We start from the raw sequence: 25,677 nt of genomic DNA, 5'->3' as shown, positions 1-25,677 counted from the left end.
CAGGGAGCAGGACTCCACAACTTCCCTGGGCAGCCTGTTCCGATGCCTGATCCCACTCTCTGTGAAGAATTTTTTTCCTAATAGCCAATCTAAATCTCCCCTAGTGCAACTTGAGGCCATTACTTCTTGTCCTATTGCTTGTTATTTGGAAGAACAGACCGACCCTCACCTCACTACAACCTCCTTTCAGTAGCTGTAGAGAGCAATAAGGTCCTCCCTGAGCCTTTTCTTCTCCAAACTAAACAAGCCTAGTTCCCTCACCCATTCCTCATAAGACTCATTCCTCAGACCCTTCACCAGCTTTATTGCCCTTTTCTGGACCCGCTCCAGAACCTTAATGTCTTTGAAGTGAGGTGTCTTTATAATGTCTTGTAGTGAGGGTCCCAGAACTGAACACAGTATTCACGATGTGGCCTCACCAGCAACGAGTACAGGGGGATGATCACTCCCCTGGCCCTGCTGACCACACTACTTCTGTTGAAGGCCAGGATGCTGTTTGCCTTCTTGGCTGACTGAGCAAAAGCACGCTCATGTTCAGGCATCAATCAGCACCCCCAGGTCCTTTTCTGCCAAGCAACTTTCTAGCCACTCTTCCCCAAGCCTGGAGCTTTGCATGGGGTTGTTGTGGCCCAAATGCAGGACCTGGCACTTTGCCTTGTTTAACCTGAATTAATTAATTACATCAATTTAATACATTGCTTCTCAACAATTTCAGAGGTTCATATTCATCAAGCTGTAATATAATGCTCTGCTACATTACTCAGTCCATCAATATTTGCCCTACTCCTTGCATCATAAACTTTAAAAACTGCACTGATTTCACTTGTAGAAACATTGGCAAAATGTCAGCTGTTGAATCAACTCAATTAGCTATAAATTCATACGTTTCTGCATCCATCTGCATATCAAACACATTAATTTTCACCAAATCAAACAGTTATATTGGTACAATGCCTTTCACAACAATTATTGTTCTATGTAACTGTGCATAGAGTTGGAATTATGGCATGAAAATAAATGCTGAAACTATAATACTTTCAAAATCTTACCTTAACCTGCTTATGCACTTAATAGACATGAATATAAAAAGAGTGCATTTCCCGAGGACAGACAGGAATGACAATAAGTGATTCATGATGGTTTATGTTACATCAGGAGTTTTTTCACAGTACATTTGCCATTTCTTCACTACTTGGATTTATTTATTTTCTTTATGAAAGTTCTGAACTCCACAGGAATGCCCTTCTTACTTTCACCTCAGCTTGAACAGATTTCTTGTAAATGCCAATATTGAAAGTTAATTGTATTTCTACCTCTAAGTTAGTACAACTGAAGTACTGTGTGTGCTTTCCAGAGAACACTAATATAATTTTGAAGAGTTCATTTTATCTCTTAGGGTTTTTTTTAAACTGAAATTGTCTTTTATCTGAGATTTTAAAAAATTCCCAAGAAGTAATCTTTACAGGAAACAGATCATGTGAAGGGTGTGTTAGATACTACTAATTCTCTTCTCTAAACAACTATTTACACAACATTTCCAGAAATTACAATGCTTGATTTTTTTCCAGTTAAAAAAAAAAACAAAAAAAAAACAACCAACAAACAAAAAAACAAACCCATACAAAACGTAAACACTCAGGACACAAAGCATCTTCCTTGTGTGATCTTTATGAAGAGTCGGGAAATATCAGCTGTTGTGTGATATGGTATCTTTATTGCAAACTTAGAACTCAAGATAATGCTTCTGCTACTGATACAGAATGAGGTCATAGGAAACTACATAAGGAATTCCACAAAGAACCTTGAAGAAAATGGAATCTATTAATAAATATATAAACTCAAATTTATTACTGTACAACAAAATGATCTGTACATAAGTTCTCACATATTCAGCGGCCTGCTGGTTTAGCATGTATTCATGTACCTACAGGAGATTTTTGAGTTCCAGTTCCTTCCTCTGTCCTCTCTGTGTCATGCTAACACTAAAGAATTGCACAAGAATTCCCTGATATGTACTGTCATTTGATATCCAGCCTACTTTAAAAAATTCATCAGCAGTCAGAAGATAGGACAAATGTCACAGATACAGCTTGAACCATTAACTTGTTACTGTTAAACAAAAACACAGTGCTGGCATTTTAGCAACGTTGTAAGCATTTTTTTGAGAAGATTTTTTGACAAGCAAGATTATGTACTTTTGTATCAGTTTGCACCAAGGTCTTAAAAAATCCTTACAAATTCTAAAATTCTCACATTCCTTTAAGATAGGTTGCTAGTCATTATGCTTTCAACTGAGGAGCATATTTACATTATCTTTTCTGTGCTAAGATGGTACTTCCAACATTTTTTGTTTGCTAATATGGGTTTATCTCCACCACCAAATTCAGAACTGTCATGTAACTTGGTTGCTGATGTCACCATTGTCATGAGTAGAACACTACCTAAAGGTAATCAGAGGCATGATCTTGGTTGCAGATCCTTCAAGTGAAGCGTAAGCCATTGCTTATCTGAGAAAAGATCCACTGGAGAAGGCTTTCTCATTTTTCTAGCACAGCTGCATGCATTCTTGATCTAGGATATGTTTGTCTTAACAGCATGGTTCCCTTCAACACTATCAGTAGTAAGGTTTATTTCTAACCCAGTCATCATTCTGTGGAATTAGATTTGAGAAGAAACACATATATAACATGGGACACTGTAGCACCCTTTTATCAGCTGCACCTGAAATATTTAATTGTGATGTGATGGTACATGGAATAAGTTGTGAAAAAAGGTTGTGATAAGTTGTGATAAAACTAGTACTGACTGTCTCTATTAAAGCTAATTGTTCTCCTAATATCAGCAAACGGAACATTAGCAGCTAGAAGCTACTACTATCCAAAGAGCTCAGCAACAGGTTACAGAGATGATCAGCAGGTACTTACTTCCAAAAAAAAGATAAAAAGAATATAGATAGGATTTCGGTTCTTTCACTGAAATATTCTTCAAGTTTTTGTCCACAACATTTACCATATGAAATGGTACCAAAGAAAATATTTTACTATCATGCTTCCTAAAGTTTTGCAAATTCCATCTTCAAATTAGCTCCTAGTTTAAAAATTCCTGCATAATTTCTTTGCCCTTGAGTAATGAGGAAGTACGGGAAGGGAAAAAAAAATTAAAAACCTGTTTGATTGTCCAGCACAAGGCCTGAACTTGCTTTGAGGTGATGATAACTGAATCTTTAGTTCATTAACTTAAGAGAACTTTGCTCCTTGAGTTCCTTAGCTAAATAAGATTATTACGTGATAATGACAGACACCCTTTGTAACAACGATATTTCTTGTAAATTCATTGTTTTTATTAACCAGTTAATTGATTTATAGAGTGTCTGTGCAGGTCACTTAAACTTTGAAAAAGTATTGAGCTGTTCTCCCAGGTGATTGAAATAGTCAAAATCATTTCATAATTTTCCAGATGTTTTAAGGGAGAGCTTTAAAGATTTTGAACTTTTGATAGAGCTATCATGTGAGTTATATAAAAAGGTGGGATTTTTCCCCAGAAAGTCACAGAAACAGTGGACTGCACATGTGGCCAGCTGGATTGCTTCAGAGCACACAACAGAAGATAGAAGTTGCTGCTAACTGTGGTGTGTGTAAAGGTGCACTGAGGTCGGTTTACTGGGAACATGCTGCCTGCCTTTTTACAGCACCGTGATTAGCATGGGTCCACTTGCCTACAGTACACGACATAGACCATCCAGTATAACAGGTAAATGTTATTAGCACGAAAGAAGGCTTCAGGAGGAAAGTAAGAATCTTCCAAAAGCTTTCACGCTGTAAACAGTAAAAAGAAGCCCGGTAGTGTTTTTATATAGCACATCTTAACAAACAGCTGCAAGAAAATCTAAGTGGAAAGCTAAACCTTGCCTCATGGTGTCATTTCCCTGAGCACCGTGGGAAGAGGTGCTCTCTGGTGGACAGAAGAAAAAGCTGGCTTGCGAAATCTGCTATTTCTTCGGTGTACTAGATCCTAAAGTGATTTGAAGCTGAAAAGCAGAAAAGAGTGCATTTTCTTCGTGCTAACCGGCTAGGACAGTGGATCTGAGAGAAGAAGGCTGACCCACTGGGCTGCGCGTTCACAGCGCTCAAACGGAGACTTGTGGATCTGCTCATCTGGCTCCAATCTAAGCACGTACCGCCGGGTCCACCCTGGCCGTGCCCGCTGGGGCACCTCTGCTTTGGCTCTCGAGCACCGAAAGCTCAAAGCCACTTCTTTCCAACCCCCATGTGCCCGCAGCCGAGCCGACACGGTAGATACAGCCCACAGCCTGCTGTCAGCCCCTCAGCGGAACGGAGCTCCCCTGCTGATCCCGAGCGGTGCTCAGTCAGGACATCGCTGTCTTCGCGCTGCAGGCTCCGCGGGAGCGGCAGGAAAGCTCCGCCTCCGGCCGCTCGGGAACAGCCTGATAAAGGCAGGTGCGGGCAAGCAGCAGGACCCTAGCTAGAAGCATCTGCCTATGCAGAGAGACCCTGACCCGTCCTTGGCCACCCCATGCAAAGCAGCACCTGAGCCAGCCGGTGCGGCCGTGCCGACGGTGGCGGGATAGGACCCTCTCTGCCTTCCTGCACCCGTGTCCCGCGGTCCACAGTCTTCGGTCGCGTCTCTGCGAAGGAGCAAGGACCTCGCCCCCAAGGACCTCCGAAGAGGCGGGATTTCTCAGGGAAGGGGAAGCAGGATTTTGTTGTGTGGCTTGGAGATGAGGCAGCTATCTGGAGTGGGGTTCCTCCTGGGGCTGATGGCTCTCCCAGTGGCGCTGGGACAGAAAAGCTCGGGAAGCCTTATAAATAGCAACCAGTCTCAAAGCTTTGCCATCGTCTCTTTCAAATGGGATCACGTCAAGGACCCTTATGTCATTACACTCTGGATACTCGTGGCCAGCCTGGCCAAAATCGGTGAGTAGAGTTATATATTAGTGCATGATCTTTCCCTTTCCCTTCCTCCTTTCCTTTCTCCCTCCCAACGTAAATGAAGAAAGCTTATTATAAGTCCACTGACCCATTTTCAGGGGGTTCACTGTACTCTGTCCTGATTTCATAATATTGCCCTATACAGTGCTCAGCAGTGTGATCATCTTCTGTCCCAGTGGGTTACTTAGTTCGTTTTCAGTGCCCAGGACTGTGGTTGTGGCTTCCACACCTGACTCCTTGAAACCTTGCATTACTGTTGCTCCTGGGGAAAACTTCATACAGCAATGAAACAGAAATTATTGCTTATACAATGCTTATTCCAATTTATGATATACTAATGTCTTGATTATGACTGGTTGCTATATTAGCTAGCACTATCAAAAATGGACCCTGTGAACTACACATATGAACTTAGTCTTCTCCACTTGCAGCGCATTGCTGAATTACTGTAAGAGTGTGGCTTACAGAGAAAGGTGATGGGTATTATTAGACCTTCTGACGCAGCTGAAAAAATACAAGCTTTAGAGCACACAGAATTTTCTTCAGGAAATTGGAATCAGTGAAAAACAGGGACTTAGTCCAACTTCAGTGTAATGTAAATGCATTTATATGAATGCTCTAACTGTTATGTTCTGATCTGTGTAGCTTTTCTAAAATCAATTATTAATAATGCTGCTGAGCTATAAGAGTCACTGTTTAATTGGAATGTATTTATTATCTTGATGCTATAGTTTTCAGTCCATTTACATTTGGATCTAAAAACAGACCTCCAGTTTTGCTGACACTCAAACTGTCATTTTCAATTTTTAATAAATCACCTCTAAAATCAGTCTCAACTCAGAAGGTATGATCAGCTAAAAATCCTAATAATACTTTTCTGTACTTGTACCATTAATACTCATTTGGGATACCAGAATCACATTCCATGGATTTTTCCTGTCACAGAGAGAATGGAAGATCTAAAAAAGTGTGCTTAGGTATGTTCTGTCTAGAGGATAAACACAGAAAAGCTTAGGTGAAAAATGCTATCTCTAAATAAAATATTTTTTTTAAAAAGGAGGAAGTTATGTAGAAGTGATACTCTCAAGCATATTTCAGTGATACCTGCATCTTGGGTTTCACTTGCTTAACCATAGATATATAAATAAATATCTGTATCAATGTTGGACTACATCTTCAAATAGTTTGTATTCAGATGGTTGCTGCATTACCTCGATTACATAAAAACATAGTTTTGTCTCAATTGACTTCTGTTGGAGGGTTATATCAAGTAGAAAGCTGGGGAAACCACATGCAGGAAAGAACAGTGACAACACTGAGTCTCTACAAAATTGTGCTAACTAAATTAATATACAGGTGGCTTATTTGAATCTACTTCTTGAAATACTCTTCTAAATAAGTATTTGCCCTTTGTGTTATTAAGGCTTTGCTATTTTGTACATGTGCCACAGTTGTATAGAGTAACATTATTGCTGCACAATCATATCAGTGCTGTCTTAGAAACCCTGTGAAGCTATCAGGACAGTTAGATTGTCGTATACTTAAGTTTAAATGGCCTGGATTAAGATTAGCTTGGATTAAGATGAGCCAATCTACTGTGAAGTCCTCATCATAAACTCTTGATAAAACACTTATTGCCCTTGGAGTTTAGGAGCTGAATGTTGCTGGTTCTGCACTTCTTTCACAGCTGCACAGAGCGTGTCACTTACTAGTAGATAGTATCTATCAACTCCATCATTTTTCTTCCCCAAAGCTGTCAAGCTTTGTTCTTCTCTCTCTTCACATTTGTAATTGCAGTCTTATACTACTCTGGACATTGTCTCTGAAGAAGCAACGGACAACTGCTGTATTCCACTTAGAAACAATGAATGCTCCTGCTTTCCCCACTGGTCAGAAATAAAATACAGAAAAGCAGAAATATATACTCACTGTTTATCAGCTTATTAATGAAGAAAGCATGAAGGTGTTCATATAAATCAATGAGAGGGGGAAGGTGGGGGGGGGAACCCAGTTTGTCAGCTTCTATCTGCCTTGGTATGTCTGTGGTTCTGGAAAGTAGACCAGAAATCTATCAGATTTTGAATGGCAAAAATCCTGTGCCAGTTCAAGGATATTTTATACAGTAAAAAATCAGTCAGAAAAGAACTGAGGAAGAAAATCTAGAACATCTGTCATTATATCTCTTGCTTTACTACCTAAAGGAGGCCAAAGGTAGAGTCAAAATGCTGGTGTGTCTTTTGCTGGGGAGACAGTGTTCCTATCCATGAAAACTTGCTTCTCCATGGCTACAGACTGGGAGAGATATTTTACTGGTGGATGATAGGGTAATGCGTCAGCAAAGGGTGTTCTAGGAATTGCAATTGGTAGCTGGGGATGAAAGGTGTGTGAGAATATTTTGTCTTCTTCTGCATTAGAATAACTTTAGGGTTTTGTGGGGGTTTTGTTCAGGTTGGTTGGTTGGTTTGGTTTTGTTATTTGTTTCTTGTTTGGTTTGGCATCGTTTTGTCTGTTTTTTGTTGTTGTTGCTGTTGTGGGTTTTTTTTAAAGTTTCAGTTTATGATGTATATGGCTTGTAGAAACATGCATATAATAGAAGATTCTCGTGGATTTTTTGGGACTTAATATTCATGTGTAAATTCAGAATGTAAAGTGGTGATGACAAGGCATTCAGCAATATGAACTATTGTATGTAAAATCTCAGAAGCATCGCAAATACATGAAGAAGTGCCTAATGTTTTGGGGTTTGTGGGAGCAAAGCTGCTTTTTTATTTTTGTGTGTGTGAAGAATACTTGCATCTCTTGAGCAAGTCTAAGTATTGCTGCAAATCAAACTGGACGAGTCTTTGTACAGTTTGCTTTCATACACTATATGAAATAAGTTAACATGTCTGTGTCTACTATGAAACTTCCAATGCATGTTAGTATACTGTTTTACATACTATAATGGATTTGACCTTCTTCGTTTGAGATGTCCCAACTCTTCATTCTAAGGTACACAGTGTTCCACTTTGGCTAATGATCTTTATTTCCTCTATTGATAGGCTCTGTTATCACTTCAAGTGAGTATCCTTATAGGATAAGGCCAATAAACTACTTACATGTGTAAAGCTAAGCCAGAAAAACATCTTATCTAAATGAAGAAGGTACATGAGGTACAGCTGAGAACCCTCCCAGTGGGGTTCAGGAGACTACTTTCTGGCACCTCAGTTCTCCAGATGAAGAGAGCAATATCAATGAAAAAAAAAACCTCAAACAAATACACACGTGTATATATAGTTACAGACTAGGGCACTGATAAAAAATGTAACATTTTTAAACAACACACTTGCAGAATAAAGTTCTGATTGAAGATTAAAGGCACATGCACATTCTCCAGCCCTGCACATGCTTTCTATGTTCATTTTATCATGTGTTCTTCTCCTTTCTATGTCTTTAAGAGATCACATCTTGAAAATAACTTTTGAATAAACAGACATGTAGAAGACACAAACAGTAGCAGGGAAGCCTGATACAGGAAAAAAAAACAAACCAAACAACAAACCAAAACCAAAGAAGCAGGAGGGAGATCAGAAAACAACTTCGGAAACAAGTAGAAGGAAAGGAATAATCAGCTCAGGAACTAAAAATGGGCAAGAGAAGAAATAGTTTAAACTCTGAATATTGTATACTTTTTTTTTCCTGAGGATATTTCCTGAGACCATGTCAATTTAAAAAAAAAAAAAAAAAAACAAAAACCAAGTACATTTTTTAGCTAGGCTGTATGCACTGCATGCTTCTATACTTGTTCATAATTCTAGGAGTCATAGAGAGATTGTATTTCTATTTTCATTGGAGGTTATGTTGCAAAACTGGTAAAATTCCTACTTGTGGTTTAAATCCTTTTGTGGATTTCTTCCTTCTTCAGATGGACAGTTAATTTTTGTCCCAAAATAAAATTAAAAAACAAAACAAAACAAAAAAAAACCTAAAAACCTTCAAAGCAGTCTTTCTGCTTTTAACCCCCTGAAATTGCTCAGTGTGGAACAGATAAGCAACTGTAAGAAAGAGTGGCAGAGTGACTAGGAACAGGAATGAGGAATAGTACATAACCTTTTCATTATCTGCTATTCAAACTTCATGCCAGCCGTATTCGTTGGTATAGTTTATGCTGAGTCCAAGAATGCCGCAAAAGCTTTTTTTCTTTTCTATTTTTTTCTTTACATCTAAAGGCTTTTATATTAGAAATTTGAAAGTGGGAGTGAAATTTGAATCCAGGACAGCTGGTAAATCTCTCTTTTCTCTTCAGAAATGTCACAATACTTTGCAGGAGGGGGAAGAAGTGATTCAATAACAAGGAAGAAACATTTAGGAGAAGGATGGCCTAGTGATATCTCAAAGATACTGTGTCAGATGGTCTTCCATCAGCTCCTGAGACCCCAGGAGGACAAGAGAATTGGGGTGTAAAACACTCTATCTCTAAGTTTACAGAGATATGGGTTCTTGCAAATGCTCTACTTTGTGCCTGTTCAGGCCCCTTCGTACTGTCTTAGAGCACTCTGAGAAAAGAGTTCTTCAGAGAAATCTGTTAACACAATTGCTGTTGAGAATTTTAAGCATTCTAGGGATGGGCTAGGGAAGGAACTGTGAAATGCAGGTCTAGCAACCCATCCAATTTGGACTCCTGGGGCAATATTTTCTTTGAAGAAATCAATACCCCACCCTCCAAAGCAAACTGTCAAAACAAAAGCCTATTTGAATCCCAAGTTTCTCCTCCTGGCATTTTAGCACTAGTCATGTCAGTTACTTAGAGAAAGTGATTTACTGTATTGTTTTAATAAAAAGGGGGCAAAAAGTGAGAATAGATCTTCAGTAAATAACAACTTTAAGCAGAAATGTTGAAGGATGCTTAGCAGAAGTTTATTGGAAGTATTTAACTGAAAATGGAGTCAGAGACTCAAATGGTGAGGACACCACCAGGCCCTGCAAAGCTTAAACTACCAGCTTTGCCATGATTGTAGTGCTTGTTAAAAGCTGCTTTAATTAGCAGGTGATAATATGAAAAAGAACTTTGCATTGTGACTAGGAAGTCTGGACTTGGTTATCTTCCCCAAATCCTCCTAAACAAGATAACAAGGAAAAAAAATTATTTTTGTTGTGAACTTAGTAGAAGCTGGAACAGGTTGACATAGTTACAGTAGAGGCATGTGCATTTCCTTCATGAATGTAGTGTTTTATTATCTATCTTAAAAAATATATTAGGAATGCTATAAATCTGTTCTGGCAACCATGTTGTATAACTGGGGTGTCTTCATTTTAGTAAGACCCTGTATTTCCTCTTGCAAAGTGCTGTTTATAATACCTGTGAGCTAGGAATGTTTAGTACTGTAAAAATCTCTGCCTTCCTAGGAATTACCTTTTGCATGCAACATTGTAGGGAGCTGAAAAGAACTTGTCCAACATAGAATAATAGCTTTGCTTTTACAGTCCTAGGAACAACTGTATAACCCATATCTTTCTTAAATGGATGCGTATTTCCACATTTCATTGCCATTTTACTCTTGCAACCTTACTTATTCTTTTCCTGTCCTTCCTGCCCCCTTGAAACACACATTTATCTTCTTCCCCCTCCCCCTCCAGGTCTTGCAAGTCTCAAGTGTTAATTATTTAGAGTAGGGAAGAAGATATCAGGACAGTATAATTTGACAAGATTCAGATTACATCCCCTGACGAATAGCAAATGTACAATGGCAACTTGTGTGAATTACATAAGAAAACAATGGCATGTTGAGAATGGCCCTGAATTGAATACAGTTCAGGCATGCATACCTAAGAAAGGATCTCTGCCATCAATTACTTTCAGGCACCTGTGTGCAAAGTGCTTGGTGTTCCCTGTAGAACAATGGAATCCTTTTAATACTGAAGTCTTAGGACTGTTGAAACCATTGATTTACTGTCTTCAGAGCTAAAGCCACTTATTACTAAGAGTGATCTACAAACCCTCCAAGTGACTGTAAATATCCTGTGGTAATGCAGCAGACCACAGGTCTACAAGTAGTAAGTGCAAGCAGCAAATCCTTTCAGGTGTACACAGGCTCTCCAAGCGAAAGGCTTTGTGAGGTCCTCTTTGTTTTTGTGAAGCTTTGTGTGTTAGAGATGTTTAGCAGGGACACTGGTACGAGAAATTACTTTGACCTGGCAGTAAGAAAGTTGCTCTTCCAGTTGTTTTGACTCATACCTCCAGAAGTTTATCAAAAGTCAGTGAGTTTCACCACCATTTTGCTTAAACAAATGTTTTGAATTCAAATACAAAACTTCTTTTCCCCATACTTACCATGTTCTAATTGTTCTGAAGTAATGGGGTAATGGATTACTGAGGTTTACTGTACCTTCTGTATGGCTCGTTCTATTCCAAGATGATGTGTTGAGTCTGAAGGCATAGAAGAGTATTTCTAATCTTTTTGCTTTTTTCAGGGAATTCTCTCTGATTTTTCTCATCTTTCTGCATTAGTTTACTGCAGAAAAACTATGTCCTGAACAATTAGGGGCTCTAATTATTCTTCAACTTGTTAATAAGTGGCACCCATTTAAAATTATCGACCATTAAAACAGTCTCTGCAGTAAACTGCAGAGCGTGGCCTGTTGACTGTGTTCTAATATTTTGATTTCTTTTGTAAAACAGCTTACAGAGTATTTACCCCTATGGCAGGAGTTACTTGATACCCAATTGGCTGTTAAGCACTGTAAAGTCATAGATACTGAAACTACTGGCTGACAAGGAAGAGCCAACCGAGATGGAATACAAGACCTAAAGTGGAAACACTTTTAATTAAGGGACAAATATTTAATGTTTATTCATGGGAGAAGAAAATTGAAAGATATTCTGAAAGGCCTTTGCAAAAGCAGGGTTTTGAAGTAGATATGGACAGTTTTCTCCTTCCTCAGTAACTGAAAGTAGAAGTCTGAACTCATTAATGCGTGCCTAGATGAGTTTTGCTTTTATCTTTTGAAAGAAAAAATGCTTCAGCCTCTTGTCAATCCCAAATATTGAAATAGCAGTAGTTACACACCAAGAAGGAAAATTAGTAGATTGTATACCAGTTTTCAAAAACATTTAGTTATTATTATTTATTTGCTTCAACTGCAGTTCCTTGTAAGTGGAAAGTAGAAGCCTTATGGATCCATTCACTTCCAAAAGTTGGGCTTTGAGGAAAATATTAAACATTCAAAAACCTTTCTAGGTCTTCAGACAGTAAGTTTTCATAATGAAAATCTCCCAGGTGAAAAAGATTGCAAACTGATGGAGGGAGTTGTCTAAATACAAGACTGATTTTCTGTTAACTATTTTGCCATAGTTAAAACTTTATTTCTCATTTATTAAAATGAATATTTTTACATTGGTTCAGTGGTATAATAGTATTCCAGGAACTAGATGACAGTGATTGTTTACTACTGTAAGTATCAGTAGTAATAGTTGTACTGGAGGTACGTTGTTATGCGATTATATAATAAAACTAAATATAGTTGTAGTATGAAGTTCTTACAATGCCCCCACTCCAGAGAAATAGCAGTACTGATGTCTATCGGGATGTAGATTTTTCAGGCCTTGACAGCTTAGACATATATTTAACAAATTCATTTGATAAATGTTATTTAGTGGTTTAAGTGCAGTGCTCATGCCGCAGTGAATAAACAGTGTTTGAATGCTTGCTGTTCTGTTCTAATGCATAGTATAGAGCTTGAACTGCTATGGGATTTGGGTTGAATTCAGTTGCTAGATTTTTCACTGAAATAACTCTGGTCCTTGGCTATTCCACCCTACTTAATTCTGGTGATGTCTTTGGGATGGAAGTGAACTGGGAAAAGTAATCTTTCAGATTGGATCAGTCAGTGGTAAGTGGCTGTGTTTAAGGCTTAAGTCAGTGATACAGTGTTCCTGTGATATAACTGTCTCTGAAGCTGATGACTAGGGGGAAAGAACACAGGAGCACATGCATAGTGTCCTGTAACACAGGCATCAGTTTGGAATTTTGCTGGACATGAGACCTCCTATAGAGTTCACAGAATGGTTGAGATTGGAAGGGACCTCTGAAGATCATCAGGTGCTAAACCAGAGCAATCTACAGCTGGTTGCCCAGGATCATGTCCAGACAGCTTTTGAATATCTCCAAGGATGGAGACTCCACAATCCTTCGAGGCAACTTGTGCCAATGCTCTGCACCTTCACAGTGAAAAAGTGTTTCTTGATGTTCACAGAATCCCAAGGGTTGGAAGGGACCTCAAAAGACTATCTACTCCAACCGCCCTGCAAGAGCAGGGTAACCTAGAGTACATCACACAGGAACTTGTCCAGGTGGGCCTTGAATATCTCCAACGTAGGAGACTCCACAATCCCCCTGGGCAACCTGTTCCAGTGCTCTGTCACTCTCACAGTAAAGCAATTTTTCCTGATGTTCACATGGAACCTCCTGTGCTCCAGTTTACACCCATTGCCCCTTGTCCTATCACTGGACATCACTGAAAAAACCTAGCTCCATCATCCTGACACTCACCCTTTACATATTTGTAAACATTGATGAGGTCACCCCTCAGTCTCCTCTTCTCCAAGCTAAAGAGACCCAGCTCCCTCAGCCTCTCCTCATAAGGGAGATGTTCCACTCCCTTAATCATCTTTGTGGCTCTGCACTGGACTCTTTCAAGCAATTCCCTGTCCTTCTTGAACTGAGGGGCCCAGAACTGGACACAATATTCCAGATGTGGTCTCACCAAGGCAGAGTAGATAGGGAGGAGAACCTCTCTTGGCCTACTAACCACACCCTTTCTAATGCACCCTAGGATGCCATTGGCCTTCTTGGCCACAAGGGCACATTGCTGGCTCATGGTCAACCTCCTATCCACCAGGACCCCCAGGTCCCTTTCCCCTTCACTACTGTCCAGCAGGTCAGCCCCCAGCCTGTACTGGTACATGGGGTTGTTCTTCCCCAGATGCAAGACTCTACACTTGCCCTTGTTGAATTTCATCAAGTTCCTCTCCGCCCAACTCTCCAGCCTGCCCAGGTCTCGCTGAATGGCAGCACAGCCCTCTGGTGTGTCAGCCACTCCTCCCAGTTTAGTATCATCAGTGAACTTGCTGAGGGTACACTCAGTTCCCTCATCCTGGTCGTTGATGAAAATATTAAACAGCACCAGTCCCAGCACCGACCCCTGAGGGACTCCACTAGTCACAGACCGCCAGATAGATTCTGCCCCACTCACCACAACTCTGCTTTCTTCCTTTCAACCGGTTCTTGATCCACCTCACTACCTGATCATCAAGCCCACACTTCCTTAGCTTATCTATGAGGATGCTGTGGGAGACAGTATCAAATGCCTTACTGAAATCAAGAAAAAACACATCTACCACTCTACCATCATCCAGCCACCTACTTACTTCCTCATAGAAGGCTATAAGGTTGGTCAAACATGACTTCCTCTTGGTAAAACCATGTTGGCTGCTCTGAATGACCCTCTCATCCTCGATATGTCTAGAGATGGTGTCAAGAATAAGTTGTTCCATCACCTTTCCAGGAATGGAGGTAAGGCTGACCAGTCTATAATTACCCAGGTCCTCCTTCTTGCCCTTCTTATAGACTGGCATGACATTTGTCATCCTCCAATCCTCGGACACCTCTCCCGTTTCCCACAGCTTACCAAAGATGATGGAGAGCAGCCCAGCAATGATCTCTGCCAGAACTTCCTGTGTTTCAGTTTGTGGCCACTGCCTCTTGTCCTGTTACTGTTGTGCATTACAGAAAAGAACCTGGCTCTGTCACCTTTGCATATTCCCATCAGGTGTTTACATAAGTGGATGAAATCCTCTTCCCCCCCGAGCCTTCTCTTCTGCAGGTTAAACAGCCTCAGCTCTTTCAGCCTTTTCTTGTATGTGAGATGCTCCAATCCCCCAATTATTTTCCTGGACCTTTGTTGGACTCTGTCCGGTATGTCCATGTCTCTCTGGTATTGAGGAGCCCAGAACTCAATGCAGACCTTGCCAGTGCTGAATAGAGGGGAAGGAGCACCTACCTTAGCCTGCTTGGCAATACTTTGCCTATTGCAGCTCAGGATACCAGTAGCCACCTTTGCTACAAGGGCACATCACTGGCTACGTATACTGGGTGGTTACTGGGACCCCTAAGACCTTTTCTGCCAACCACCTTTCCTGCTGGGTGCCCCCCACCCCCAGCATATCCCTGGTGCATGGGGTTATTCCTTGCTAAACTCCCTGATGTTCCTGTCAGCCCATTTCCCCAACCTTTTGGGGTTCCTCTGGTTAGCAGCACAACCCTCTGGCCTATCAGCCACTCATCCCAACTTTGCACTATCAGCAAACTTGCTGAGGGTACGCTCTGCCCCATCATTCAGATAATCAGTGAAGATGCTGAACAGGCCTAGACCCAGTACTGACCTCTGGGGTAGACCACTAGTTACAAGTTTCCAATTTGATTTTGCATCACTGATCACTACCCTCAGGGACCAGCCATTCAGAGTTTTCAATCCACCTCATTGCCTACTCATCCACCCCTACAGAAACAGCCTTGTGGACTATGAAGTTCTTATGGGAAACATTGTCAAAGGCCTTACTGAAGGCTCGGCACTAGCCATTTTTCTGTCCTCATCTACCAGGCCTGTCATTTAACAGTGCAAGTTAACCAGGTGGGTCAAGCATGACTTCTCTTTGTGGAGCCATGCTGACTACTCCAGAAGAATTTCTTGTCCTTGATGTGCCTGGAAATTTTTTCCAGAATTAGTTGTTCTATCAATTAGACAGGCAGATCCTGGTGTTTGGATTAGCAGTGTTCATATGTGGGTGGACCTTTACCCAGGTCCATCCACCTGGTCAAAGAGAGCAACGTTTCTCCATACAGTTTTGATGGAATCAGTATACTTTGATTAGCTGGAGCAAAATTGCATACTAAGGTAGAGGGGAGAGGGGAATATATGGCGGCCATATGAATCCTAGAATGGTTTGGGTTGGAAGAGACCTTAAAATTCATCTAGTTCCAACCCCTGCCATGAGCAGGGACACCTTCCCACCTTCCACTGGACCAGGTTGCTCCAAGCCCCATCCAGATCTGCCTTGAACTCTTCCAGGGATGGATCATTCACAGCTTCTCTGGGCAACTTATGCCAGTGCATCACCACCCTCATACTGAAGATTTTTTCTTAATATCTAATCTCTTTCAGTTTAAAGCCATTCCCCCTTGTTCTATCACTACATGCCCTTGTAAGAAGTTCCTCTTGTACCTTGGGTTCCCTATTTCTAATTGTTTTTCTCTCAAGAACACGGCCTACTGTGATCTTAAAAAAAGAATCCCCAAACAAAACAAAAAGATAAAAACCCAAACCAACCAAGCAAAAACCCCCACTGAGTTATCATTACAGTTCTTTACTACAGGAAGCACCAAGAAATTTCTTAGACCATGATAGTTATGGCCGTGGTGGTATCCTATTGCTTCCTTATATGATTCTCATTTGTCTCCTATTTTAATTTAACTTCACAAAGATCATACAAGCTGGGTAGTACAACATTTTGACTATTGAACTGGTATTTTGTCAAGGTACATAATTGAAGTGTAAATGAAGATATTTTGAGCTCAGTTATCTGTTTAGATTAGTTGGCGTGGAAGATCATTAGTGGAGGAAAGTGCATTCTCTTTCTGAGGAGAAATATTGCATAAATACTGTGATTATTTTCATGTTTCTTTAACATTTCCTACCATAGACGTCATGTGGAAAAGAAATTATATTTTTATAGACAGTCAATGAATTAGAGTGCGCAATCTTTCTAGTGTAACAAGCTGAGTCAGTCTACATTAAAAAAAAATAAATTTCTTGTAGATCAATGCACAGATCAATAACAAAAAAAGTAGGATAGAAAGTACTGTCAGAAAGGGCAGTATAGAAGCTACAGATGAGACTGCATAAAATGATGTCATTAGATTGTGAAGGAAAAACAAAAAGAGCACAAAATATTTACATATTTTTCGTTGTGTCTGAATAAAATTATTAAATCCTTAATTTGTTGGCTTTTTATCATAAAGAAGATGAACATTTGACTAGCGTATGAGGATTTCTGTTAACATACCTTCTATTCATTGAAAGCATTTTGTCATAAAATACTGTCTGACAGGTTCTATCACTGCATCCGTTATTCAGAATCTCTTATAATGAATTAGCAAGATAAGATTTTTTAGACTTTTCTCTATAAAACTTCAAGAGGATAGCTTTTTTTCTTGGGGAATCTGTCCTCAGGAAGACTCATCCAGTGGTTCTACGTTTTGTTCTGTGGAGTACAGTGTATCCTAGAGGATGCTAACTTTTAGAGGTGTAAAAAGAACAGGCACAGAAAGGCTTAGTTTTATTTCCACTAAGGCGGCATTTCCTAGACAAGGTCAGTAATCAGCATCACTTTGTTCTCTTCGATGTTATGCTAAGTATTTCTTCAAAACAGAGAGCCACCTTTTTATCTGCTCCAAACAATCCTATACGTCTTCATTTTATCTGTACGGGATTATACCTAACAGTTTTTTTAAAAAAAGGGATAGTGCAGCTATCCACAGTTACAGAGTTTTCTGGTTTAGTACTTGCCTTCTTTTTATTTTTTTTATTTCTGTGCTCCACAATACCATGCCACAAAGTCTTAATGATTCAAGATAAGAACAAAAGATAGGTTGTAAAACAGGGAAGGTGATAGTTCAATCAGGCCAGTTATGTAAGTTGCTGTGTAGCACCCCTAACAGAGCCTGAAACGTGTTTCCTGTAGTGCTGAAAACTTACACTGCTACACAGTAAGTGTCTGGAAATAGAAGACTGGTTTATAGTTACTTTCTTCTTAGTAGTATTTAGAAAAAATGTGTGCACTCTTTCAAAATTTTTATTAGAAATAAAAAACAGAGCAAGTTGGGAAAATACACATTTTTCTTTCTTATTTCACAGTGTGATAGATATGACATTGAAGTCGGTGAAAGAGAAATGCTTTGTAATTCGCTTTCACCCTCTTCGCCTCTCAAGTTAATTCAATTTTCAGATATTCTCTGATCCGAGGATGAGGTTATTACACTTCACATGAGTCTATAAAAAGGGTTGTCACAGTTCTCACAGACTTAAAGGGAGCAGCAATTCCTTAGTACATAATATAGTCATTTTATTTCCAGTCTGATGTTCCCTAACATTTCAGTAAATGGAAGTACATCTTGTTTTCCTGTCTTGAATACTGGTCCTGAAGAAAATGGTAGTAACTGAAAAGCTAAAGCTTTTTGTTTGAGACAAAATTATTCTTTTTGAGCACTCAATAAAGCATCTTAATTCTTCAGCCTTTCCTAAGGTATAGAACATAATTTTCAAGCCATGTTCACTTGCATAATGCTGTTTGGTGTTTGAAAGTATGAGGATGTGAAAACAGCAGCAGGAAGTATGAAGTTTCCTTCTGTTTATTGTGATTTAGAAGTAAAGATTAAAACCAGTCCAAAATAAATCTGCCACTGTAGGTGGAAACTCAGCTTGTGTATAAATACTGAAGCTCTTATGTCAGGAAAGACCTACGCAAAAGTAAGGATGACTGGTCTATAGCTGTATTTCCTCTTACTGCCTGGTATAGTGTGTGATCTTTATCACACGATGGAGGATCCCAATGTGTTAGTAGTCAGTAAAATCTTGTCTGTATTGCCCTCATCTGATAAAGGCTTTATGATTAAAGTCAAGCGAAATAGTACTACAGTCAACAGAAGTGTTTGTGCTGTTGTGCCTAAAATACAATATCTGTACCTGGAGTTGAAAGAAGCCTGGTAAGGAGTCCATACTTTGGGAACAGTTTATCAGTTACAAATATGATGGAAGTAAAGATAAATAATCAAGCAGATTCAGATGCTGACAAACAAAACAGAAAAATAAATCCTGTATTTTATTTTAATATCCTAAGTATATTACTTAGATGGTAGTGAATGTGGCAGGAAGTGGAAAATCCATAATCTCTTTTTAAACTTCCTATCAGGAGTAACAGTATATTTCGGTAGAGGAGTTCAAGAGATTAATGGGAAAAAAAATAGTATTAGCAGAAAACTATTAAGTTTGGCTGTTCACAACACTTTGTTTTCAAACAACAGTGGGATTAATTTACCTGTATTTTTTACTTTATAGTTGGTATAAAGGAGTGTCAGTTCAGCTACGTCTTTCTGTGTGGTTGATGCTCTTCCATACCAGCAGTCTTTTTCCAGAACCTATCCTGGCATTTACATGTATTTGAAAACGTTACATTAATTCTTTCAGAACTAAAGCCAACACTGGACAGCCTTTACTGGACACGAGCAGGCAGTGTGTGCTCACAGCCCAGAAAGCCAACTGTATCCTGGGCTGCATCAAAAGCTTGACCGGCAGGTTGAGGGAGGTGATCGTGCCCCCATATCCTCCTCTCATGAGACCCCACTTGGAGTACTGCATTCAGATATGGGGCCCCCAACATAAGAAAGGCTGAGAGAGTTGGGGTTGTTCAGCCTGGAGAAGAGAGGGCTCTGGGAAGACCTTATTGTGGTCTTTCAATAATTAAAGGGGAATTAAAGAAAGATGGTGGCAGACTTTTTAGTAGGACCTGTTGTGATAGGAAAATGGTAATAGTTTTAAACTAAAGGAAGGTAGATTTAGGCTAGATATAAGGAAGACATTTTTTACAATGAGAGTAGGAAGGCACTGGCACAATTTGCCCAGAGAGGTGGTAGATGTCTTATCTCTGGAAATATTCAATGTCAGGTTGGACAGGGCTCTGTGCAGCCTGATCTGGTTGAATGTCCCTAGTTGCGGTGGGTGGACTAGATGACCAAAATAAGGCTCTGGCAAAATTTTGAAGCCTGGGAGGTGGAACAGTAGCATTCCCTTTCAGTAGCAGCTAGCCAGGTATGTTTTCTCAGCTTCTCTCAAATTAAGCTTGTTTTCAGTTTTAAGCAAGAGCTACTTGACTTTTGTGATTTTACTTTTTTTTGTCTGTGGGCATCACTGCTATATTTGTGTGCCTTAATACTAATTTAATTTACTGCTGCCATCAGAATATTTCCACTGTAATACCATGCTACGCCAAGTGTACTAATTAAAATCTTGCCAGGGTGGAATATAGGGAGCAGGAAGCAAGGCAGTCTACCAAGGAAAGTGCTTTCCTACCCCATGACTTGGAGCAGCCTTCATAGCTATTCCCCCTAACCCTTAGGCATTAGTTATGTCCTTCATGCCCTTCCTAACAGGCAGCAATCCTTACCATGCCCTGCAAGAAGCAGTACCAGGGAAGAACAGGAAGTCCTTATGGAATTTTTCAGAGTTTCAACCTACTGTTGGGATCATAAAATTATTTCTTACGCATCTTCTTTTTCTTCTTTGTATAGTGAACCTGAAACAAGGAGAAGAACTGTTTCTTGTTTGTGTTCAGGCTTTGGTAATTCTTTACACAATTTGTCATGACACCAGAACAACTGTTCCCATATATTACCGGTAACCCATTTCTTTGCAGTGTTTTGTCCATATGAGCAGTAGCCAAAATATTCCCAAAGGGAGACCTTTATTTTAATTCATTTATCATATTAAAATAAAGGTCAAAAGGAAAAAAAATCTAAAATTCATAGTGTAAAATGAGTTAACTCAGCTTTTTTTGTCATTTCTTTGTTTAACTCGGTTCTCCCCATGTTTAAAAATATATTAAATAAAAAAGCTTTCACTATTTGTCAATAAATTTCAGTGAATTTTTTAAGATAACTTAAAAGCTGGAGCAGATTCAATGTGTACCACTAGTAGTAAGTAAATCCTTGTGTTCATGCTCTAAAATGCCTTTTTATTTAATTTGTAAAATCAGCTGGACTTTTAGACCTCCATTTTAGTCAAAACTACCTTACTGATCAGAAAATTACAGCTAGTTCTGCTTATAGTTATTGCCAATCCTTTAACATTTAATTGGAAGAGGTTGTGACAGAAATATTGTATTTTTATTCTTTTGTATACAGAGTAGCTCTAGAATGTAAGACCCTTCAACTGTAATTCTTTATATTTCCATTCAGTATGTAATACCATGCACTGACAGCTTCTAAACACAGAAAACTCATAGTAACCCTTAATTCAGGAATTATGGAATATTAACTTGAGCAAGAAAACTGTCTTTCAAACTTAACTCTAACACATTTGCGTAGGAAATTAAGCAGTTTTATGAGACTTTTGCTGTCCTGTTTTATATCCTCTGCTATACTTCAAGGTGTTTCTAATGTGTACTTTGCTCTCATTTTGAAATATTATTTTTGACTGTTCCCGTTTTTCTTTCAGTGCCATTCAGTTCCATAAGGGCCAAATGCTACCACACTTACACTGCAGTGGGACTGCTCCTTCAAACAAGAGCTGTTTGGCATAATTATGATAAAACCTGATTGCTTATACTTCATTATGCTCTAAGTGCTTATAGAAGTAATAGTTGCTTACTCACACACTTCTTTGAATTTGGCTTGGGGCTATCTTTTTATGTTATAACCTATCAACTGGAAACCTTGACCTGTATGTTGGTTGCATTTTTAATTACTAACATATTTTGTTAATTGTTCACCTACAAAGAACAGCAACCTAAAATCTCCTGTTTAATGAGCTCATTACAATGCTGTACACTTCTTAAATGGTGGTCATTACATATGTGACAAATAAAGAAAACTTTCTTGAGCTGGAGAAAACCAAACTCAAACCAGTTCATCTAAACAAGTTACATATGAAGGACTTTGGGCTTTGCTTAGGAAAACAAATGTCCAAGATTAAGTATGAATAGTATTAACAGTCATGTTCTTATATTTTAAGACAGTATCCAAGGACCTATAAAAAAACTTCTTGTTACACAATACACTTACATTATTTCTCTGATTTTCTTCAGATATAAAATAGCTCTGAGACATAAAATATTTCTGTGTGGGTTTTGGGTTTTCTGGTGGGTTTTTTTTTTTTTTGGTTTTGGTCGTGTGTGTGTCTGTCCCCCCCGTCGTCCCCCCCCCCAGTAAATCTTTGTATTTTTGCTAGATTTGGTAAAAGCATAAGGAATTAATTAACAAAATAAGTTAAAATCTAAGTAGTAGTGTTTAGAATAAATCAGTAAAGGCTTTTTCTTTAAGGGTTTTGTACTACTTGTACATAAGCAATTCAAAATGGCAAAATTAATTCATAAGACTTGCAGAATATTGTTGTCGCAAGGTCCACAGAACAGTATCTAGAGGACCATAAAATATGCTAGCAGTCTCTTGATCAGAAAAAAAAATGGAGCACACTTTGTTGATAAAGATTAAAAAGGGAATAATGATCAGCTTTGGCCATGTTGTGTCTGCTCAAACATTTCCTGGGCAGACTAGAAAGGCAGCTCCCTTAGACTTTGAATCCTTGCTTCAACAAAACCACTCTTGGAACACAATGGACTGTTTGGGTTGGTTTTGGTTTTTTGCCCCTTGTTTTAGGCCAAAATTCATCTATTAGTCTCTAGCTATGCCCTGAAGGCTGCTGGTGTGTCTTCACATAGGCTTAGCTGGAGCAAAAATCTCCCCAGAAGAGGATCATTAAATGTGGTGGTGTGGTAATGGAGGGCCTGGCTGCACAACTAAATAGGTCTTCTAGTTCTTATGGTGATAATTAAAATTCCTAGAGCCCTATGCAGGCAACATAAGCAACTGTAATTAGTTGGAAGGTATGCCTACAGCTATGCAGGCAAGAAATGCTGTGTTTGGTAATGTAGCAAGGGTAGAAAACTAATGTAGTCAAGTCATGAAGGAGATCTTACAAAAGAGATCCGGTACGACTGAGGTCAGTGCACAGGGATGCGAAACTGGCATGTCATGAAAATAACGAGTTACAAGGATAGAACAGAAAATGAAAGACACATGAATACGGAGAAATGAAGTATAGCAAGTGCAAGAACTTTATTAGAGAACTAGTAGGTTGGTAGGACTAATGAGAAGTAAAGGGAGCCATAACAGAGCATAAGGAAAATATACGTATGGGAAACTTCATTATATAGGAAATGGTGTCAAAAATCTTCTCTTAGTAGAAGAGTGGAGTAAGTAGAAAGTGGACTTGAGAGAAGAATGTGTTCTTGAACAAATACATGAAATAGGTAGCAAGTAATACCAAATACTTAAGGACAAGTAGCAAAAACTTGGAGCAACTTGGTTGCTCCAGGCAGCATCCAGCCTGGTCTTGAACACTGCCAGGGATGGGGCAGCCACAGCTTCTCTGGGCAACCTGTGCCAGGGCCTCACCACCCTCACAAGGATGATTTTTTTTCCTAATGTCTAATCTAAACCTTCTCTCTGCCAATTTACAGCCATTCCGTTTTGTTCAGTCACTGCATGCTCTTATAAAAAGTCCCTCTCCTGATTTCTTGTATGAGTACCCCCTTTAGGAACTAGAAGACTGTTATAAGGTCTCCCGAGAGCGTTCTCTTCTCCAGGCTGATCAAACCTTGCATAAGCATAAAGAAAGTTGACCATCAAATGGAAGGCAAGGTGACTGAAGAGTGGAAGAGACCTGCCGTTCCTAAACCAATAAAATAATATGTATATACAAATAAGTTAAACACTAATGGTCATTACTGTTAAGTAATCTTCCAATCAAATGCAACAGTGAAGTTTTCTAAGGAGTTTGTAATGTCAGTTGTTTAAGGAACATTCACTATTAGTCTTGAATAGGTGATGTGCAGAATGAAACTTACATACGTTGTCTTTGTACCATGAGAGGACCACAACAAACACTAATGACAGTCAATAAAGATCAGCGAGTGATTATGAGACTGTTAGTAAACCAAGAGTGAGCAGTTATTTTAAAACAGTTCAGCTTCTTGCAACAAAAAAAAAAAAAAAAAACAGGGGAAGAAAAGGAAATACACAGTTCTCTGCCCCCACATTTACACATAGTTCCTACACCATGAATATTACAACCTCTGCCCAGGGACTTGTATAGGCTATATCAAGCATTTCTACAGCACTGCTGCTTTCTTGATATGGCAGATGCAGCTGGTTAGTCTGAGCTATATTGCGCTAACTAGCTGCAAGTAATGTGTGGAGATAGAGAGGAAGAGTGTGACCAGTGATGCATCCCTTTTAGGGATGGTGGAAGGAAAATAATCCCTTCTTGAAAATCTATGCTCCATATTATAGACAGTGTGGCCATTTCGTAGTCAGGTAGACCAACATATTAGGACTTCTCAGAGGCTTTTGGTCTGTACTCCTGCCCAGCTACTACTGAGAATAACTGCAGAAAGGATAGAACTAAACAGTTTTTGCATAGAATTCACCTTCTAAGTGCTAAGGAGAACATGAATAGGTAAATAAGAAACACAGATTTCATGTCTGCCAGTCAGAGTCCAACTGTTGGAAGATGTTTAGAAGAAAGCTTTCCTTTTGGGCAGAGTATTCTTGGAAATTAATTCCACACATCCTCTACTTAAGTAGCTGCCATGTTGTGCCATCACAGGAACCTGATTATATACTGCCTTGGAGATACTATTATTTACATCTATGTAAAAACCATGATGAAATTTGTAGCATTTTGTTCTCGCTTTAGTCAATGGCAAGGGTTCTCACCAGTTACAGAGAATCAAGTCTTGGATCTCAAATTAGAAGCACTCAAGGCTTGATTTAATATGACAACTTCATCTTTATAAGTGAAAAAACAAAGTCAAACCTGAAAAATAGACTAATAGCGTACTATTAGTGCTTATTTGACCCACTAGCAAACATCTATATGGTAGGCAGAATCAAAGTATCACAGGATCATTATGGTTGGAAGGGGCCTTTGGAGATCCTCTAGTCCAACCCCTACAGCGAAGGCAGGGACACCGAGAGCTGGTTACACAGGAACGTGTCCAGGCAGGTTTTGAGTGTCACCAGAGAGGGAGACTCCATGACCTCCCTGGGCAGCCTATTCCAGTGCTCTGCCACCCTAAATGTACAGAAGTTCTTCCTCATGTTGGGGTGAAACTTCTTGTGTTTCAGTTTAGGGCCATCACTCTGTGTGCTGTCATTGGGCACCACTGAAAAGAGTCTGGCACCATCCTCTTGGCCCCACACCTGTAGGGGAGCAGCGATAGGCAGAGCTGAGAAATGTTTGCATATTCATATCTATGCTTTCATGGGAACTGTGGAAATTGTAAGTCTGAAAAGAAGAGGTTGAAAATCTTCATCTAAATATTTTTTGTAATTCTTTGGCCTTAGAAAGCTGCCAAGTTCACTGAATGCTATAAATTCCACTAAAGTATTTAAGTTACTGCATTTTAAAGAGGTGCTAAAAAATAACTTACTTCTGAAAGTATATTTCTGTCTTGGAGTCAAAAAAAAAAAGCTGGTTCCCTCATTAAATCATAGATTGCTAATTTGTTTTGTCTTTCTCACTGGATATGTTAAATGTCACAGTCATTTTTCTTGGATCTCTAAGGAAGTGTCAAAAAATTTTACAGAAATTTTTTGCTGTTGTTTCTTAACTTTGTAGAAAGCTTCTAATTCAGGAATACTCAGCTTGAATTTAAACTCAGTTTGCCCAGTAGCCATTTCACTTTTAAGCCAGATTTCCACATACTGGATGGAAGGCATATGTTTAATCTTTTTTGCTAATACTGTGCCTAGACTTATGTAGATGAATTCTAAATGATAAATGTTAAATTTTATAGATTAAAAGATTGCCCTTTGTGCTGTTATTTCTTTTATGCAATGGGCTGCCTAAGATTTTT

The 25,677-nt window shown here is 39.3% G+C and overlaps 1 protein-coding gene across 3 annotated transcripts in view; it reads left to right on the top strand.

Moving 5' to 3' along the window:
• The first annotated feature begins 3,851 nt into the window (after window positions 1–3,851).
• SLC9A3 (solute carrier family 9 member A3) overlaps window positions 3,852–25,677 on the top strand; it is a 51,856-nt gene continuing 30,030 nt past the window's right edge. For all 3 annotated transcript variants that reach the window (XM_057424260.1, XM_057424262.1, XM_057424261.1), the window contains exon 1: window positions 3,852–4,934. In XM_057424260.1, coding sequence (XP_057280243.1) covers window positions 4,739–4,934 — 196 coding nt within the window. In that variant the 5' untranslated portion in view covers window positions 3,852–4,738. The remainder of the gene's footprint in view (window positions 4,935–25,677) is intronic.

The sequence above is a fragment of the Pezoporus wallicus genome, unplaced genomic scaffold, assembly GCF_028554395.1.
Source record: "Pezoporus wallicus isolate ANWC-B61680 ecotype Strahan unplaced genomic scaffold, APGP_CSIRO_Pwel_v1 contig_5485, whole genome shotgun sequence".
Lineage (NCBI taxonomy): Eukaryota > Metazoa > Chordata > Aves > Psittaciformes > Psittacidae > Pezoporus > Pezoporus wallicus.
This window is presented reverse-complemented; position numbering and strand designations above follow the sequence as displayed.